Consider the following 19,876-nt stretch of genomic DNA (forward strand, 5'->3'; position numbering starts at 1 on the left):
GTCACTGAAGGAAGAGACCGGAAATAAGAACGTAAGGAATGGTAGCTAAACACGAATGGGTGAGCAAAGCTGTTTTACGAATGATGAAATGTTATTCCTGGAGAAGCCTAGAACTAGTTTTTTGGTGAGGCAGGTGAGAAATAGTGGGTAATGGTGTGCCTAGCAGCAGCGGTGTAATGAGAGAGTGAGAGGCTCCAAGTTTCCATTGAGAGAAAGAGCAATGGGAACGCAGAAACAATTGAAAAACAAACCGGTGAGGTTTTGTAGAAGATGCAGAAGGCTCAGCAAGAGGTCAGCGAGGGGAGAGAAGCTAAAGCAAGTAGATAATGAAAAGAAGATGCGAAAGAAAATTTAGATTGCTGAAGAAGATGTGATGTAGTTACAGAGACCTGAGGGATGGCATTCAGCAGTGAATCTGAAGATAGAAAAGTTATTTGTCTCATATGGCAAAAGAAGCGTCTTGTGCTATCCCATGAGCTTGTAACGTGTGTAGATGATCTTGTTGGTGCCTGGGTGCATGGTAAAACTAGAGGACTGGGTGATGGTGCAGCCTACCCTGATATCTGTGCTTCTGTTGCTGGATGGAGTGTATTTGGTGTGATTTCTACAGAGGATCTGCTTTAATTTCTAAGGAATCCAGTCTGTGTGCATTGAGGCTGCTCAGTGACAAAAAACAACGATATGTGGGAACAGGCATATTTTAAAAGGCTTAGACAAACACGCTAACACAAGCATGTCCAAAGGAAAGATCTTTTGTGGACCAGCTATCACTGTCTTGGAAGTTATGCTCTAAATATTCATTCCACCAAGGTTAGTTAATTTATTCTACGATAAGGTTATAAATGAGCAGCCGGTGGGCTCCTCTTAGGTTCTAGAGTTACAGTTAATCAATGTTGTTTCTTCTGTGATGTGTACAAGAAGGCAGGAGAGGAGTTGGTGTAAGGGACTGAGCTGAGTCTTTCCTTAAAAATACTGAATCAAACTATTGGCTCTCGATAGGATAGAAGGAGAAACCTGCTTATCTATTGTATTTAAATTCTGCAGTTGAGTAGATCCAAAGGTAGGCGACTTGTTACTTCACCACAATGCATTTTGTAACCCTGTAATACAGTTTGGCTAATTTCTTGTAGAGTGGTGGAGGCAGCAAGCAGTTCCTGCCTGCTGAAATTTGCATCTCTGTTTCACAGGTGTTATTATAAAATAAAATAGCCTGGCTTGTACCTCAAGCTTCAGTGTGGTTTCTTTGGTCAAATTCCAAAATGAGGCAGTCATTTCATCATGAATTAGAAAGTCTGATGAAATAAGTTACTACTTTGAGCAAATGTCAGCTGGAGTAGAGCTTCATGTGTATTAAATGAGTTTTAGAAGAGGAGGTTTTAGGGAGACTGAAAACCACACCTACTTGGTGTATTGTAATTTACTGGTGGGACATCTTGTGAAAACCAGTTGACACACTGACAAGGCTCTTTATTGGCAGCATCTTATTACCTAATGTATATTATTACTTATCATGTTTTTTCTTTCTTCTCCTCTGTTATATCTGGTGAGTAAATGCTTATCAATTAAAAGGAAGTGGGTGGAGTTAGGGTGGGACATGAGGTAGAAATGACATTATCATTGAGAGCAGCTGTGATGTGAGGCTTCAGAGGGAAGCAGCCTTCTTCTAGAGATAGCTTTGGCTCTTACAATGTGTAGTTTTTGTTTGCTTCTGTCTCTTGAAGCTTGCTGAATCCTCCACTGCAGATGAGTGTATATTGTCAGAAAGGCAGCAGATTGGCATTTTGAAGGAGCAAGCATGGAAGAAAACAGAGAGAGCCATGGCCTTGCAGAGAGCAAGTTTCTGTTTATCTGGATGATTTTGTTTGTGGTGTTAGTTTTGTTGCCATCTGTGTTTAGAGTGTCACTGGGGATTTCTCATGTCTATGTGAAAATTTTATTAAAAGTGTTAGAGGTAAGTTGAGAATTGAGTTAAAGGTACATGTTTGTTTCAGGTTGTTAAATAAAAAAGTAAATATCCATAATTTTGATATAGATGCCATAAAAGTCAACAGGAAGATGCGTTGTTTGCAGCTTTAACTTAAGTAGTAGTTCTTATGAATGGTGTTGTGAATTGTATCTAATTATATTCTGCATTATACTCTGGTACTGGTTTGAGATTTTCTTGGGTATAAAGTAGAGATTACATGATGTGTTGCTTCTAGTTCAGACTGGTTAGAATACTTCATGCTATGCTTGTGAGTATTGAAATATAAGAATGTTGTATTTGTTTATGGGAGCTGGTAAGCAACAAGAACATGTATTTTAGATGTACGTAAGTTTCAGTGGTTTATCTGGGTTATTATATTTACATGCTATTAATGAGTACTGAAGTGTGTGTTTGTCCCACTTGTAACTGCTGGATCCCCCCGATTTATATTTTCCTATAGGAGACTTAAATAATTCATGCAACCTTCTAGAAGTGTAATTTTTCTAGAGATGAGCAGGTCATAGCTAAGATCCCAGTTCTGCTGATTTCAGTAAAACTTTTCCGGGGCTTTTAGTACGCCAGAATTGCATTTAATTTTTCATGTCTGACTTTCCATATCCACCAGTGGCCAAAAGTAGGTGCTGTGGTCTCATTATATTGAACAGTGAAGCGTTTTCATTTTCCAGTAGAAAAACTTTATCTTTCTTGCTTTTCATCTAATATATTTCCTTCTTGTTGTAGAAAACTAGTTACATGTATTGTTACTTTAACTCTTATTAAGCTGTTAGAGCCATGTATTTGTGCAATAGAACATGTCTGTAACAATGTGATACAGTTGATATCATGACCATTTTTCTTGCCAATTTCCTCTTATTATCTTATTTCTGTCTTATAATTCTTCTGCCTTTTTTTTTTTTTCCTTCCGTATGAGCATCATTTAGCATAGTGGACATGGCTGCAAACTTTAGAGGTTGCTTGTTATTTAAGATACTGATGTTCATGGGAAATGACTGTCTGCAGTGACTATATGTAACATTGGCTTTCATATGTGATACTTTTTTATCAGACAGTAATATACTAATTAAATTCTTATTGGTATCTGAATAAGATGCTTGTGGCACTTGTGGAATTGGTTTCATCAGGCTCTCTCATATCATACCTGCGGAGATCTTTGGATAGCTTTGCTGCTGCAGTTGGCAGATATTAAAAAAATACAGGGTTTTTTTTTTAGCCCCCATACATTTGCTAACTTTGAAGGACATCTGACCCCCTCAGTGGGTGCTTAATGTAGCAAGCTGCTTCTCTTTGGAAAAGTACATTGAATGTTTTTCTTTGCACAATTTTCCTGGCAGGTTATGAGTGCAGTAGTTGTGTTCATACCGTGGGTGATTAATTTGCCAAAAAAAAAAAAAGAGTAATTAATTGCTATGTGATCAGATACAGCCTTTTCTAGTTCCGTGTTGCTACAGCAGCTGATAACAGGAAGAGCACAGCTGCAGCAACTGTAGTTCAGGCTGCCTGTTTTTTTCTTTTGTTGAAAGTTGTTCCCTAACTGTCCTATGGGCAAAAGAAAAAAAAGGAGGTTCCTCTGTTTTCATTTCATGATTAATTTAAACCGTTTTCTTTCAAGTATTGTTCAAATGCTTCTCCTCGTCCTGAGAGAGTAACTATCCTGGTAGGAAACGTGAGGGAGAGAGGATGGGAGGAATGTTAGGTTTACTTTGGTTCACTTGGCCCACTTGGCTCTTTGGAAGTGCGGGCAGGGCTGGGAAATATGGGGTTACAGCTGGTGTGTGCAGTTGCTGGACCTACCTTGACCTGGGGGCTCATCCACCAGAATATTGCTGAAGTTGCTTCTTGGGATACAGTTAACTTTAAAAGGAGACTTATATGTGCCCTTCATCCAAAAAAAACCGAACAATTTGACATTGATAGGTTAGTGAAGTGCCAGCTTGTTTCTAGCCGAGATCTTGCTAATGGGGTAACGCACAAAGACCGTCCTAGTCAGGTGGGGGTCAGGCTCTTCTTCCGGGCAACTGGTGACAGGACAAGAGGGCATGGTCTGAAATGGCATCAGGGGATGTTTAGGTTGGCTCTCAGGAAGCTCTTCCTCATGGAGAGGGTGCTCAGGCACTGGGATGCACTGCCCAGGGAAGTGGTGGAGTCACCGTCCCTGGAGGTGTTTAAGGAAAGGCTGGATGTGGCACTTGGTGCCGTGCTCTGGCAGATGTGATGGTGTTGAGTCATAGACTGGACTTGATGATCTCCGAGGTCTTTTCCAGCCTCAACAGTTCTGTAATGCTGTGGTTCCTGTTGCTAGCCTGCGTAGAGAAGTAGGACGCCTTCCTGGAGACCTACACTGAAAATGCCAGAAGTGGATGCTTAGTCATGTATTAACACAGTACTGATTATATTGCAGGAATATCAGCGCTCTGAGAAGTACCAAAAAATCAGCTGATGTTTCACCAAAAATCCAACCTTGAGCACTATGACTGGATTCCCCATTGTGCTGCATTTGATTTAGTCTGTTATGTAGACCAGCAAAATTAAGAGAAAACTTCTCACCTGAGAACACTGTATATTTGCTTCTTACAACTTTAAATGACTATGCAAATCGGGAGGCAGAGGGAAAACGTGCTTTTGTTTTTCTGCAATGTCAGTTTGAGAAAAATAAGACTAGAGACTTCAATGTCAAAAGATACACTTTCTCGGGGTGTGGGGGGGAAGTATCTGGAATAGGCTGCTCAGAGAGGTTGTGGAGTCTCTGTCTCTGGAGACTTTCAAAACCCACCTGGATGTGTTCCTGTGTGACCTACTGTAGGTGATCCTGCTCTGGCAGGGGTGTTGGAGGTCCCTTCCGACCCCTAACATTCTTTGATTCCTGTAGCCCTTACTGAATTTTCTGGGAGCTCTAGGTGCTTTAGGATAAAGTTTGCAGGTCTATTACTGAGCAATGAGTAATGGTGGCATATGATTAGTGATTTTGGTTTCCTGACTTCACTGAATTGTTGTAGCATTGTATACAGTGACTAGAACAAATGGGCAAGATGTAATCTATGTATGGAAAGAATTTGCGGCTTCTCCATCAAGGAATCTAGATACTTTGTTTTTAGAAACAAAGCTTTTTACAAAAGGAAGATTGAAGGTTTGGAAATCTGAAGAGTGATTGTTTGTGGAGCTTTTTGTTGTTGTTTTGTAAGAGTGTTTGTTTTGTTTGTTTTGGTGAGGGTTTTGGGGTTTTTTTGGAGGACATGTGGATGCTACAAAGGTAGACGATCTCCAGGATGGTAATTTCTCAGTTGCAGAACTGCATAATTACTAATATTACCATTCATTTATCCCTGAAATATTTCTGGAAATGATAATGATTAATTTGGTTTGGTTTCTGATAGTGTTATCTCCCATATGCTTGTAAGCTTTTATTTGTGAAATAATGTGTTTTCTTTAAGCTTTGTGTTTGATTGTTTGTAATAGGGTTTGGTGGAAATGATTATAAGTAGCAAGGCTACGCTAGGGATGTTTTTCCAGTTCCTTAATATTGCAGCTGCAAAAGAAAATGCATTTGCTAGCATGAAGTTTACACCATCCTCTTGCAGTCCTGTGAGTGTCAAATAAATGTTAGGTATAAAATCATGGAATCATTGCTGTTGGAAAATACCTTTAAGACCATCAAGTCCAACCTTATCTAACTCTACTAGGCCCACTTCTGAACCATGTCCCTTAGCACTGTATCTAGACAACTTTTAGACACATTGAAAGATGACAGACAGTTCAACCACTTCCCTGGGCAGCCTGTTGGCTTCCTAATAATTCTTCCAGTGTAGAAGTTTTTCCTAATGTTTAACCTAAACCTGCCCTGGCATAACTTGAGCCCATTTCCTCTTGTTCTATCAGTTGTAACTTGTGAGAAGAGACTGACCCTCACCTTGCTACAACCTCCTTTTGGGTAGTTGTACAGAGCAATAAGGTCTTTCAGCCTCCTCTTCTCCAGGCTAAACAACCCCAAGTCCCTCAGCTGCTCCTCAGAAGATTAACTGTTGCCTCACCAGCTTCGTTGCCCTTCTCTGGTCCCTCTCCAGCACCTCAATATTTTTTTATACAGTGGTGCCTAAACTGAACGTGGTACTCGAGGTGTGGTGTCACCAGTGCCAAGTACAGGGGGATTTGCCAAGAACCAGTTTGGAATTCTCTGAGATCTGAGCTTCTGTATGAGATTGGAGGATTGTTTCTTGAGAAATATGTGTAGGAAAGGCATCAGCCAGCTCATAATTGTGGATGTTCTTTGAATTGATAGCTCACTTCTACACTGAGGTAGCAAATACGCTGTAAGCTCCCACGGGAGTATGGGCAGATGTGTCTCCTCACTGCTGTGCTTTTGAATACATGGTTAACCCGAACTAGCCACTGAATCAAAATACAAAGAAATGATAATTGTTTTTATTCCACACACATGTTGGGAAGCCTTCTCAACCTATTTCATCTACCCTCATTAGAGCACCCAGGAGATTTGTGAGTACTTAATACTGATTGTGGACAGTCGCTGCTTATACATCCTCTCAGACCTGCAGTATGATTTAGTTGTTCTTGCTTGGGATGTGAAAAGGGAAATAAGGCCAGACAGAAAGGACTGTTGTATGAACAGGTCCAAAGAGCTTGATCTTAGATGGCGATTTTAGCCCACACTAAAAACCTATGGACTTTCTGTAACTGTATCGAAAGACTTTATGCGGAGTAGTTGCCTCAAGGCCTTTGTCACATATGAGCACAAAGCCAAGAGGGTTGAAAAAAGCCAGTGAAATGAGTGTTTAGGAAAAGCTTTTGTGAGAATATGGGAGAAGAGATAGTAATATATGGGAATGTAGAGCAAGAGAGGCAAAAATGAATTATTATGTAGTGTGGAAGAATGGAGTACTGAACTGTACTTATAAGGAAAAAAGGAAGGAAATCTAGAATAATTGGGATCTTAAAAAATGAAAATTCCATGTTGTATAGCTTTTCATGTTGTGTATTGTGAAGAAAGTAATTAATAGAATGAAGTATTAAGCACTCTTATTTTATTCAGAATGTAGTTACAAGAAGCCTCAAACAAATGGGCTGTTAAGCAGTGAAATCAGTATTGCAGGTAGAATCACCTGCTGAGAGTTCAGACTCCTTATGTCTTCATCACTTCAGAAATGGGAGGGAGGGAACCACAGGACCTGAGTTCTCGTTCTGTCAGCAAACTTAGGAATGAAGTTGCTTCATTTAACACTTAAATTCGATGTTAGTTGCAACATCTGTGTTTTTGTAAGGTATTTAAAACATCCTTTCATTACTGTTTTGCAACAAAGACCAGCGTGACAGCTCTGTCTCAATACTGTGCAAAACAAAGGCAATCACAAAGCCTTATTTCATATTTTAAAAACAAATTAAACTTACAGATGCTGCCAAATGCTGAATGTAGAACTTGGTCAGCTGGATCAGTCCAGAGTCTGACCCAGACAGGTGGCCTGGCCTTGACAGGCGTCAGCTCAGTTGCTTGATGAAAAGCCTCAGAGCTGGGTGACTGTGTAGCTGTACTGAGAGCAATACCCTCCCAGCTATTTGTTGCTTCAGTCTCCCACACTGAGTCATGAGTTAGCAGAGTTTTTGTGGCCTGTGACGATTTTCATCTGTTTTTTTTTTTTTTTAATCTAACTGCTCCTGTTTAGTTGAGTTCTGGCAATATGTCCTGGACAATGAACTCAGCTGTGTTTTGTGGAAATATGTTACCTTTTTCTTGCTCGTACACCTTGCGCCCAACACTTTCTTATGATGTGTCCCAGTTCTTGTATTAGAGGAGAAAATGGGTAACTGTTCTTTATGCACCTGTCTTTATGCCAGTCCAGACTTTGTAGACCTCTGTAATATGCTGTCTCAGGCAGCTCTTTTCCAAGCTAACAAGCCCTGTGTAACAATTCACCTATTGAAAATTCTTCCTCATCTGCCTTATCCTCTGCCTTTGTATCCTTGGCTGGCTATTTAATTAGAGGCTGCCACTTTTGTCCCACTGTTTCTCTGTGGTATGAGGCTCTAGGTAATAGCCTGGCAGGGTTTTATGCTTTACTAGTCAACTTCATAAATTTTTGTTTGTTTTTGACTTGTCTTGCTCATTTGAATTAGTTAATGTATTTCTGTGAGTCACCTTGGTCAGTGGTTATCACTCTTTTCTGAATCCTTTTGGGATTCAAAAGCCAGATCCTTCAATACAGTATGAACAAACTCATTTCTGGCAGTGCTTGCCAACTGCCTGGTGCCTCTTCATGTAGGAGAACCATGAGGGTCAAACTAAAGGTGGTAGACAGGAAAGCAGAGAATGAAGAGGGCTTTATTTGCCAAGCCAGGTGATTTTAATTTCTTTTCTTCCCTCATGCCATACAACTATCCTAAAGGGTATTGGGGAAGGGGTAAGGACCAGCAGTACAATATAAAGAGGCTGAGTTTGCCACATTCCTGCCTTTAATCACTTTTGCTATGTTCTTGTTCCTGTGCTATAAATTCTTTCATTTCTCAATGTGTGGGCTACAATTTTCATGATAACCTCTGGCTCTCCACTTCTCAATGACTCCCCATGTATTGCAAAAGATTGAGACAGATGATGTACCCGTTTACCTTTCCTATGGAATAAATATAAAGTGTAGATGAGGTGAAGGTCTATATAATTTTTTTGTTTCAGGGTGTTATAACAGATGGTTTGCATGGAGTTTAAAATATCATATTGCTGCCTGTTCTGCTTTTCCTTTTTTAAGATGGCTCGTAAAAAAAAGTTAACTAAGGGTAACTAAAATATCCTAATTATGCCATGATAAAGTGTCCCTTTTTTGTTAGTGAATTAGACTTCTCTAGCTACAGAAGGAGTTGGTAGGAAGTGTGTAAAGCTTAAGGATGGCAAAAAGCTAATCAATGTTGTTGGCACATGCAACATGATGAAGACTATTTGAGGTGGAGCTTTGTGGTGACATAAATGGCTGTGCATGTCAGAAATAGGGAAATAAACTGTTTGGCAAGAGTTAATCCTGAAGCAGAAGGATGCATCTTTATCTGTTGCAGGTGGGATGCCTTAATAGTGAGGACAAGAGCTGAGTGGGTCATTGACCCCTTAGTAATGAGCAGAGCCTACAGACAAGTCTTCCGTGTCCTCTGTAAGGGCGAATGTTTTGACATAAATATGAGAGCTACTATTTGTTTGTGTCTATGTGTATGATGAAAATGTTCAAAAACATGAACATTGGTACATTGGTATATTTGATTTTGCTGATGGAGGAGTTTTATGCTGCTCTGCTCAGGGAAGAGGAACGTAGTGTGGCTAAAAAGTTATATACAGGGAAGGGTCAAAGCTCATTACCAAAACTACATCTTCCAAAATACTAGGGATATGAAATGGTCCCTCCTTTGTCTTCTTTTAACAAAAACTACATGAATGCTCTAAAGCTGAAGTAATCTCTTTTATTCTGTAAAATCCATTTTAGATCTATTTTTTTCCACTATGTCTCTAATGTCAGTGATTGTATTTTGCATCATTCTGTTTCCTGAAGCTAACTGGGGAAGAGAGATTTTTTGAATCCATGAACCTCAGAGTCTGTTAGGTAGCTCGGTAATTTGTGGCGTTTGGGATATTAAACAAAGAAAACAAAACCAAAAACCACAAAAAAAATCTCAGCCAAAACCCCCCCAAACCCAACAATATCCCCCCCAAATGCAACCAAAAAGTCCCAGGAAAAAAAAAACAACAAACAACTGCCTGTGTCCTGAAAATATGTTTGAAAACTACGTTTTCTGACAACGGCAAAAGGTAGTCTGTCACAAGTGGAACACGAGACATGCAGGACAGCCTTCAGGCTGATTTTGAAAAATGAAAATCTAAGACCTGGTTTCCTTAAAAGAGGCTCAGACACTTCACCTACAGTGATTACAGAGTGCCTGTAAATGATGAAATTAAAACTATCAACATATACTTTTCTTTTTTTTTGGGAACAGTGGGCGACCCTGCAGATTGAGGAGGGAGTGAAAAAGCAGAAGGCGCTGGCACTTGGAAATTTAATCTCCACTGGTAAGATCTCTCAATGAAGGTGACACAGCACTATTCATCTTGTAAAAAGACAACTATGTTAACATCTGTCTAGAAAAGAGTAAGCAGAAACATAAATGACATCTGATGTTGAAGTACAAAAACTGGAATGGCCAAAATGGAGTTTGATGGGCGAATAACTGCTGAAGTTATAAACCTACAAAGGAGACCTTAAGTCTTCTAAATACAAGGTGCCAGAGACTAGTGTGGGCAGAGAAAAACATTGCTGATAAGCATTTGGGAAGCCGTCCCCATTTTAATGAGTACTTTGTACTTTCTGATGCCATCAGCTCTCTCTTTACAAGATTACGAGGAGTAAGTATTCTTTCCCTTGACATTGCTCTGTATGGATTCTCTCTCTCTTCTTGTAACTCCTAGCATGCAAAATGCCAGGGTCTCTCAAGTAAAGGAGCTACACCATCCTATGGATCACAGTTAACAGTTTACACTCTTCTGTAAGCACGGGGATAAAATGTGAGAGAGTAATTTTATTTTTTTTTTTTCCTCTCTTCCTGACTATTTTTCCTTTCTTCTTTGACTGCAGTGAACTGTGTTAAGTTCCCATAATAATAATACTTGTAGTGCTATTTTTAGTCATTAGTCATGTAGAATGTTTGATTTGTCAGCTAATGGATTTCAGATCTAATGTTTTCCTGGATGTTGAAGCTTTGACTGAAGTGCAGCTAGAGGAAAGTTTTGTGATCAAGGGGTAGTCTACTGACTAATATAAATGTATTCTGCAGAAAAAAAAAAACCACAACCCCAAAAAAACGCCAAAAGGCAAGTGTTATGAATCAATACCGTTTTAAGTCACTATAGCCAGCCAGATCATTGAGACTTTCTGTGTGCTGTCCCATGGGGCATACTTTCACAGATAGCAAGCATGAACATGTAATTCTTTCTACACAATGCTTCTGTGTTACGCTGTGCATATCTTGAGGGGAAAAAATTAGACACTTTTAAATTTGTTGATAGTGAAGTGCCTTTCAAAGGGAAAGGAATGGGGGAAGAGAGACGACTGAGAAAAAAATACCAGAGGAAGCTGATCATTGTGGCCTGGAAAAAAATAAAACTAATCACCAGTAGCAAGAACTATACAAACACTGCTTGAATTTGAGTTAAGGCACCAGGAGGGGTCTGCAGTCTTGGCAGTGTGCTGTTGACATTTCTAGGTATATGTGCATATATATTGTTTAGTAAATGACAATTAAGTAGGTGGTGTCCTCAAGGATTTATTTGCAGCTTGGTCTGAATGGATTGGAGAAGTTGTGGAACTAAATGCCAGTATGTAAATGAGGCATAGCAATGCAGTTATGGTGCTTGGAGTGGGAAGGAGAGCTATTGCTAAAAAGCACACATATTTTTAACTCTTTTTGGAATCCATATTGTCCGTTCCACTGTGTGGAAGGAAGACTCGTTTCCTCATGCAGGGATCATCCAGAGAGAGGAAACCTCCATGGAAGAGGAGATTGTGGGCCAGCGCCAAGGATGCTTCAGCCTTGCTGATGTTATGTACTTCTCCAAGAAGGGGTGTGAGGCAATTGCAGAAGATGAAGTCACCCGACGGTTTTCCTCTGAGGAGCTGGTGTCTTGGAATCTCCTCAGCAGAACCAATGCCAACTTGCACCATGTGAGCTGGCAACTGAGCATTATGTGGGTCGTCGGGATCCTAATTCGATATTGTCTCTTGTTGCCTTTTCGGTGAGCCACTTGTCATTTGCTGAGATCAGTTTTCATACTGGTTTTTTGGGGGAGTTATTTTTACAAAAGATGGGGAATAATATGCTGCTAACTAGTGCAAGAGGGAGAGCCTGGCACAACTTTGTTTTCCAAGATGCCATCGAAAACTCAAAAGATATGCAAAAGGAAAAAGAGCTGCTGAAGATGTACGTTGGTCCTGTTCCATATGTTTTTATTAGTAATTATTTTGATTTTTATATAAAGTAACATCTTTTTCAACTGAAAGGGTCAGGCTCTACCTGTCTGAATAACAGACAAGGAGACTGCATACTGAAACCTCAGGACTGAAGCAGAGAGTGTTCTGGGAGCACAGGGCTGGATGAAAAAAAAGACATCCACTTGGAATATATCAAACTTTCAGTCTTTCATACTTTTAAGCAAAACCAGCATTTTATTAACTCCTTTAAAGAGCAGGATCTTTTAAAAATTCTTATTCCTTTGATGGGAGGACAGTATGTTCAAAACATAGCTGCAGTGCTATCTGGTATGCAGTCCCTCTGCTGGCTGCAGAGGGGTTTCGTACCAGTCAATCACATAATCGAACACATGCCTCTGAGTAAACTTAAGATATGCAGCTTAAAAAGACAACGTTTATATAGAAATGCTTTCAATATTGGTTTTGCTCAGCTGTAACTAATGAGATTTAACTTTCACGATTATATAGTAGCTTACTGCTTGGAGTGGAAATACATACTGAAATTTCTGGATAGGTTTTTAATAGTTAAATGCTGCGTCCCTTTTTTGGTACTGAGAATTCTCACCTGCATTAAAGAACACTAGCCACTATTCCCCATCCTCTTTGAACACAATAGCTTCTTTATCATGTGATAGCTTCAAATCAAGGAGTGGCGCTTTTTGGAGGTTAGGTGCCAAGCAGCACAAGGTTTTGTACTCATTGCATTATTAATTCAGTAAAAATATGCTCGTATCCTGTTGACCTTAACTGGTTTGTATTGCTGGTTAGATACAATTAAAAGTGGAGGGGAGCAATGTGAAATTGATAAGAGTTCAAGATTTGCTTGCTTGCTTGCTTTTCAGTTTTTAATTAAGATTATTTCACTTTGTAGTGTCTGCTTGGCTGTTTTCAGCATCCTCTTGCTGGTCTTGGCCACTACAGTAGTAGGACAGTTTCCAAATGGCAGGTAGGTGTTTGCTGTGGGTTCTTTCCACTTCTATTTCTTTAAAGATTTGAATTAATTTTGCTTTAGGATTAATGTGATTTTTATTTTCTACTGTAAACTAATAGAACACTGTGAAAGAGTATGGCAATGGCATCTGAAAGTGGACATGTAACGTAAGCCAGATGTTTATGGAAGTATGTCTTAGAGTGGAAAATAAAGAGTACGCTCTACTTGAAGCAGAATAGAGCAAGCAAATAATGTATCCTAAGCAATTTCATATTAATACTGTGAGATAGTTATGTCCTGTCAGTGCAAAAAAACCACAGAGGTAATTCACCAGATAAATATTTTTGTATTTAATTAATGTTAATGAATGAGTCAACTGGAGTTGCTTCCAAAGAAAATCTAAAAACCAAAACCCTGGCTATTATCTTCTCTGCCTTTGAATCTGGTGGGTTTAGAATAGATGACAGCAGAAGACTAGACCAAGAATATCTTTGATACCCAATAAGCTCCTCCAATGTGGCACTGTTAGTGTAGTTGAATCATCTTACTTTGGTCTTTGTAGTAATAGCTATTGGGAATAATTTTGAGAATTTACATTACGCTGTTCTATGAGTGAACTGGAAATGGATGTCTGATTCCATTTCTTCTAGAGTTAAATGCTGGCTGAGCAACCAGGTTCAGATGATATGTGCCGCGTTAGGTATCCGATGTGTGGCTGGTCTTGTTCGTTTCCATGACAGGTGAGTGGTGCCACTCTGCTCTTGTTGCTTTGGTATTGGTTTCTTAGAATACTCTGTGTCTCGAGTTTCAGGGAGGGAGTCTCATTCCATTACTGCATGGGTACCGTGATGGTGCAGTTTGATCCAAGAAGCTGTTCAGATCATTCTAGACTCTCAAGATGTTTGCATGCCTGACTGTGTCTTCTGTTGTGTATTGGCAGGATGTGCGAAGGTGGGATAGTACTGAGTTCTTGATTAAATATACACTTCGGTGTTTTTCTCAGTGTTTGCCATGAATGTGTTATAATCATATTTGAGAATGTTTCCATGAAATGTTTGACTGTTCTATTAGTCAATTTGTTTGGTAAATAGTTCTTCACTATTTCTCCTAAACTAAGTTACGAGTGGCAGTTCACTAAGTGTTATGTAATATCTTGCTCAACTGGTGGTGGAGAAAACAAACAAAAGAAAATCATGCTCTAGTGTCTTTGCTTTTGGAGTTCTAGTGTTTGTGTAGTCTTTGATATAGACCTTTATGAATGGTGTGCAGTTAAAATGCCTACTTTGAAGTCTTGTATTCTGAGCTAAAAGGAGACTGGTTTTGCTGAAATGCCAGAGCTACTGAAATGTGAAGGGACTCTTGAAAGTATGAAGATAACTCACCTGCAGTAATGCACTGCAGGAATTTTTAACATATATTATAGCAATGCTAGTATTTAAAAATGTTTTGAGTTCTATTTTCTCTGAATCTGCTGATAAGCTGTGTGCCTGAAATGCTTTTGTCACTGAGAGTGCCAGTTGTGGATGTATGCTCCCTGGGTGGGTCACCTGACTGAGCCTGCTTATTCTGGAGAATAAGCATTAAGTCATTACTTTTATGGCTGTTGCTGCAGGGAAAACAGACCACAAGAAGGAGGCATCTGTGTAGCTAACCACACGTCTCCATTAGATGTTCTCATCCTGGCCAGTGATGGATGCTATTCCTTGGTAAGAGCAAGGGAGTTGGTAAATATTGGTAATGTTGTGATGTCCATAGATGTAGTGTTGGGTAAGAAGATAACCTTGCTGCTAGAAAGAGTGAGATTTGATAGAACTCAAACTTGTTATTCAGGACTCTGAAATAATAGAGACAGGCAGGTGCGTGCACACTTTTGACCAAAAGGACTGGTATAATTTTGTGAATGAGCTTAGAAACTGATGTAGCTGTGTTCAGAATTTTATCATTCGGGTGTGGCTGTGTGTTTGCATAGTAACCAGTTTCTTTTGGACTTACAGGTTGGACAGGTGCACGGAGGGTTCCTGGGGCTTATTCAAAAATCTTGCATGCAAACCAGTCAGCATGTTTTGTTTGAACGCTCAGAAATGAAAGACCGTCATCTGGTGAGGAAAAAGTAAGGTAGTGAGGTGTTTGCTTAATTGTCCCATCAGGTCTAATAATTGTGAGGTCCAAGCATGAGTCGAGATTGTTCCCAGCCTGCATCTCTCTTTTTGGTGGGTGGCTGTAGCATGGCATCAGTGCAAGGTTTGGAACTGCTTCATCAATGAAGGTGCAGGGTGTAGCAGTTGTCTGCCGAACTTTTGTTTGCCCTGTAACCTCTGGAAATTTTCACATTGCCATAATCGCTCTGCCTGCCACAGGCAGGAGCCAGCTCATCTGTTCATTCAGTTTTGAGGCTGCTGATTTGCGATGTCTGGACAGAAATCAGTTCTGTCAGCACATCGCTTTCCCAGATTGCCCCTTGCCATGATATGTTTTTCCATCAGCTCTGAGCATTGAAGCTGGTTTTATATCTGCTGTGAGTATGGGATAAAGGGAGGCTGATAGCATCAAAGAAAAAAAGAAAGGAGGAAAAAAAAAAGACCAAGGTACCACCTAGCTGCTACAAGCTGGAAGAGCATCCTGGAGAAGTGTCATAATGTGTCTTCTTAATGCCTATACTGCTTTCCAGGCCTGCAGTATTGATTCCTGGCGGAGACAGCATGTTGGACTTTAAGGACATGAAAAGGATTTGACTCTGATATTCTCAGGTGTTTACAGAGACTGTTCTTAGTCATTCTAAATTTGCATGAAATAGGGTACAACACAGCTAATGTTAAGTGAGTGTCTATGACAGTTTGTCCTTAGAAACATGGAGAGTCCGCCCTCATGCTGAATCATTCTCTCCCTTTTTGGATATCTGATGTTTTGCTTTTGTTCTTTAATGCAGACTGGAGAGGAACTGCATGCTCTTCAGTCATAGGAAAGACAGGTGTCTTGGAAAACAACTCATTTCATGTGTCAGTAATCTGCCTGGTGGTAATACATTTGTTTTTAAGTGGTGCAGCAAATATAGTAAAATAGCGACCTGTCTCTTAATTAAATGCAGAGAACCATTAGATACATATAAAACTGATGTTATGAACCTAGAACACAAATGAAAAAAAGAAATATGGAATATACTTCAGTCAGAAGTCAACGGTGTTCACAGCTGGAACCTGGGAGCAAGTTTTACATGCTTCAAGTGCCACCATTCTCTGGCTTCATGTTAGTTCTGTTAAAATTGTGAAATAAAACCTTACAGTTTTGTTAAAAAACTCACTTCTGCAATTAGCAAGAGAGAACCCCTGAGATAAAGGTCCAAAACTAGCACACACTCCCAGCTGAGGCTACTGACTGGCAAAGGGCAATTGGGCAAGGGCTTTTCTTGTCCTATGTAAGAGGTAATGGATGTTTAGATTCTTGGCCAAATAAAATAAATACGAGTCTTCTATGAAGATGAAGTATACGCTGATATGTTGTTTTCTCTCCACAGAATTAGAGAACACATTGCAGATAAGGCCAAATTGCCCATTTTGATTTTCCCTGAAGGTAGGAAATAACTATACTGGTGTTACTGCTCTCCTCACTTCTTGCCACTGAGTGCAGTTTATTATACCTGGTCTTTACAAGTGAGATGTTTGAGTTTAGAATTATTTAGCTCTTGAGATATTAAAAGTCAAATTATAATATTTTATAACAGGTTTATGACAGTATATTTGCTTTAGTTTACAGCAAAATGGAAGAGAGAACAGGCTCTGGGTTTATGTTTCAGAACTAAAGCAAATTTTCACCTTTAGCTATTTACGTCTCCTTGAGACACTTTAGGATTCATTTGCTGATACTTTTCTTGGAGTGGATTAAACATAATATGTTTTAATTCTGGCCAGGTACCTGCATAAACAACACATCAGTAATGATGTTTAAGAAGGGAAGCTTTGAGGTAGGAGGGACCATCTATCCAGTAGCAATCAAGGTAACACAACTGCACTTTTCCAAACATGGAAGGATTATTTGCAGAAGCTTCTCATGTCAGAGAAGCTGTTCATGTGTAAAGCTTAAAAAGGGTTTTGTTCTGTGTGAATAAGGTACTGAAGAAGCCCTGAGATAATGGGATATTTTCATGGTGTGCTATGACTTGCAGTTCAGTGCAGTATGAGATGTTTCACTGAGTGTCTTTGCATGTGATTATGAGCAACCTGGAAAAGCACAGTTAGCAACTGCTGTGCTGCATGTTCAGTTCTGCTTAGTCTATCTGTCCTAGGGCTTCTGGCTCTTGTGTGCTCTAAGGATAAAGGCGCTTTTCTTGGCACTTCTAAGGCTTTCTCAGTAGCTTTAGGCAAGTCACCCTAGCTCTTAGATAGGTTAGTTACCTTTTCTGGAACTAAAATGTTGCCTAATCTTACAAAAAGTGTTAAAACTGGTGTGAGTGTTTTCAAGGAAATATTTGTTGTCAGCATATTTGTAGATGACAAGTCTTTAAATTTTGAGTAGGCCTATCTGGTTACAGGTGAGATGTGTTTCAATGGGTCTATCACAGTTTGGGGCCCTGCATTGCTTGTAAATGTTAACTAACTTGCAATAAATTTTGAATTGTGGAGCTCTACTTTGAATTTACTGCTGCTTTTAGGAGACATGATAAGATTTGCCTCTGATTTAAAAAGCTGAACTGTGATGTTGTGGCCAAAAAAGAGGAGCTTAAGTGATTTAAACTAAGGTAAGTAAATCATGCCCTTTTGCTTATTGCTTTGTCTTCTAGTATGACCCCCGCTTTGGAGATGCATTCTGGGACAGCACAAAGTATTCCGTGATGACCTATATGTTTAATATGTTGACCAGCTGGGCTGTTGTCTGTAATGTGTGGTACCTGCCACCAATGGTCAAAGAGGTACGCTTTTGGATGTTTTGAAAATGCTTGTAAAACGCTGTCTGGGACGAAGTCTGTGTTGCTGTGCACGGTTGCTGTGCATGGCATTATGTTTGAGAATCTTTATTGACAACTAAATGGACAAAGGCCAGAAAGCAATGCTGTAGTCTTAAAACTAAGTGAGCATGGATTTGTGTGAGTTAGTTACCATCAAGTTAAAACTATTCTTGCAGAGATTCAGACATTTCTGCAGCATGCTCCCTGTTGCTCACAAAGGGCTGCTTTACTTGGGTGCAGCTGCCTTGCTTTCCTCTGCTCCAAGAGACTAGAAGAAATGTTAAAATGTGGTTTCATGCTGGGGGAGTCCTGCCCCTCAGCCTGGCACAGACCTGCCTTTTTCACTGCGGAAGTGATAAATAGCTTCAGGCCTTCTCTTCAGTCCATACTGGGGTGCTGCTGCCTTATGGTGTATGTTGTTTGAGATTGCCCCAGAAACCACAGAGCCTCCTGCTTCATTCTTTTCAGCCCCAAAATGTGTCAAAGGAGCCTGTGTTCCCCAGCGCTACCTGAAACTGCCCTGTATCTGACAAAACACATCTCTTTAAGTGAGACATGGGAAAAGTGTTTGAATTGCAAAACAAATAAGTCATCTTTTTTTCAGGAAGAAGAAGATGCTGTGCACTTCGCAAACAGAGTCAAGGCTGCCATTGCTGCTCGGGGAGGAATGTCTGTACTTCCTTGGTAAGAAACAACAGCTTTGAGGTTGGGTTTAAAGCATATTTAGGTGTGCTGTATTCTGAAACGCTAGCCTGAAATCTTTTACAACTTCTCCTAGATTTCCTTTGCTTGGGCTGTAGTCTATCACCTTTACTGGCTGCAAGTCAGAAAATACTACTTTATTCCTTAAACAGATTCACTAGAATAAATAGACTAGTCTATTTAGTATAAAAAGAGAAATGGAGCCGACAGGTAGATCTAACCAGCAGGCAATATTTGTTGAAAATAAATTGTTTACCTGTTAAATAATGGATTAAAGGAAAGCCATTGTTTGTGTTGTGTGGTAGGTCTTGGCAATACAGATCATTTAGCATTGTATTGCAAAAGCCAACATTTAGGGTGAAAGCTGCTTTGATTATACATTTTAAATGCTGTAATGTTTTTCTTCCTTGACCCTGAAGTGAGCTCAAGGCTGTTTCTTTCTTGTATCTTTCAGGGATGGGGGACTGAAAAGGAAAAAGGTCAAAGAGTCTTTCAGGGAAGAGCAACAGAAAAAATATTACCAGATAGTAATAGGAAATGGATCTGTGGGAAACGGAAGTGTTTGTTGAATGGTATTTATTTTATCTCATTTTTTTCTTGACCTCTCTCCACCAGAAAAATGGGGCTGACATGCTTTCTATCTGCCTCTGTAAGATATTTTGTATGTGACATAGGAGGAAAACTGTAAACATTTTAAACATATTTTGTATTAAATAAGGGCATCCTTTTTAAAATAGAAAGATTTACCATATACTCTGATTTTGAGTGAGAAAAATCTGCCAGAAAATTACTTTGGTTCATTAAAACACTTTAAAAAAGACTTTGAGTTACCTTGAAGACTGAAATGGTAACTTCTTACCTCATAATAAAACACTTCTGTACTCCTAGCCTCTATCAATGACTTGGCCTGGCAGTCTTCCTGTGAGCCACAGTCACTGTGTGGCTGTGGAGATAGAAGACACTAAAATATATTTTCTGAACTGCAAGTTGGAGAGGAGTGAAAGGTGCAGTTGCTGACTTTCCCCTCTGTGTCACAAGACCGGGGGTGGCAATGTAGGAGGTTTTTCCCAGGTCCCGCTGACAAACAGCAGAACAGTGTCCAGGGCAGCCTGTCTGGGGGTGTGTGACACTGGGCTACACTAGTCAAGTCAAACACAATGTTGTGGAAAAATATGTTGCATTTTTAAATCACACTGTGTCTTCTCATTTTGTTATATTCCTTTCTGTATCTGTTTGTATGCATTACACAAATTATAGAAAGTGTGTGATGTGACTCGTGTTGTCCTCTGTTGTTAATTATTTCTGGATTGTCAGCT

The 19,876-nt window shown here is 39.8% G+C and overlaps 1 protein-coding gene across 1 annotated transcript; it reads left to right on the plus strand.

Annotated features, from left to right (window-relative positions):
- Positions 1-1,795: 1,795 nt before the first annotated feature.
- On the plus strand, positions 1,796-19,129 carry LOC104269642 (glycerol-3-phosphate acyltransferase 3-like). The gene is made up of 12 exons (XM_009869981.1): positions 1,796-1,951; positions 9,962-10,034; positions 11,483-11,753; positions 12,860-12,934; positions 13,570-13,659; positions 14,532-14,625; positions 14,914-15,029; positions 16,431-16,486; positions 16,825-16,910; positions 17,694-17,822; positions 18,463-18,542; positions 19,015-19,129. The coding sequence occupies exons 1-12, from the start codon at positions 1,796-1,798 to the stop codon at positions 19,127-19,129; spliced, it is 1,341 nt and encodes a 446-aa protein (XP_009868283.1).
- The last annotated feature ends 747 nt before the right edge of the window (positions 19,130-19,876 follow it).

The sequence above is a fragment of the Apaloderma vittatum genome, unplaced genomic scaffold, assembly GCF_000703405.1.
Source record: "Apaloderma vittatum isolate BGI_N311 unplaced genomic scaffold, ASM70340v1 scaffold9895, whole genome shotgun sequence".
Taxonomy (NCBI): domain Eukaryota; kingdom Metazoa; phylum Chordata; class Aves; order Trogoniformes; family Trogonidae; genus Apaloderma; species Apaloderma vittatum.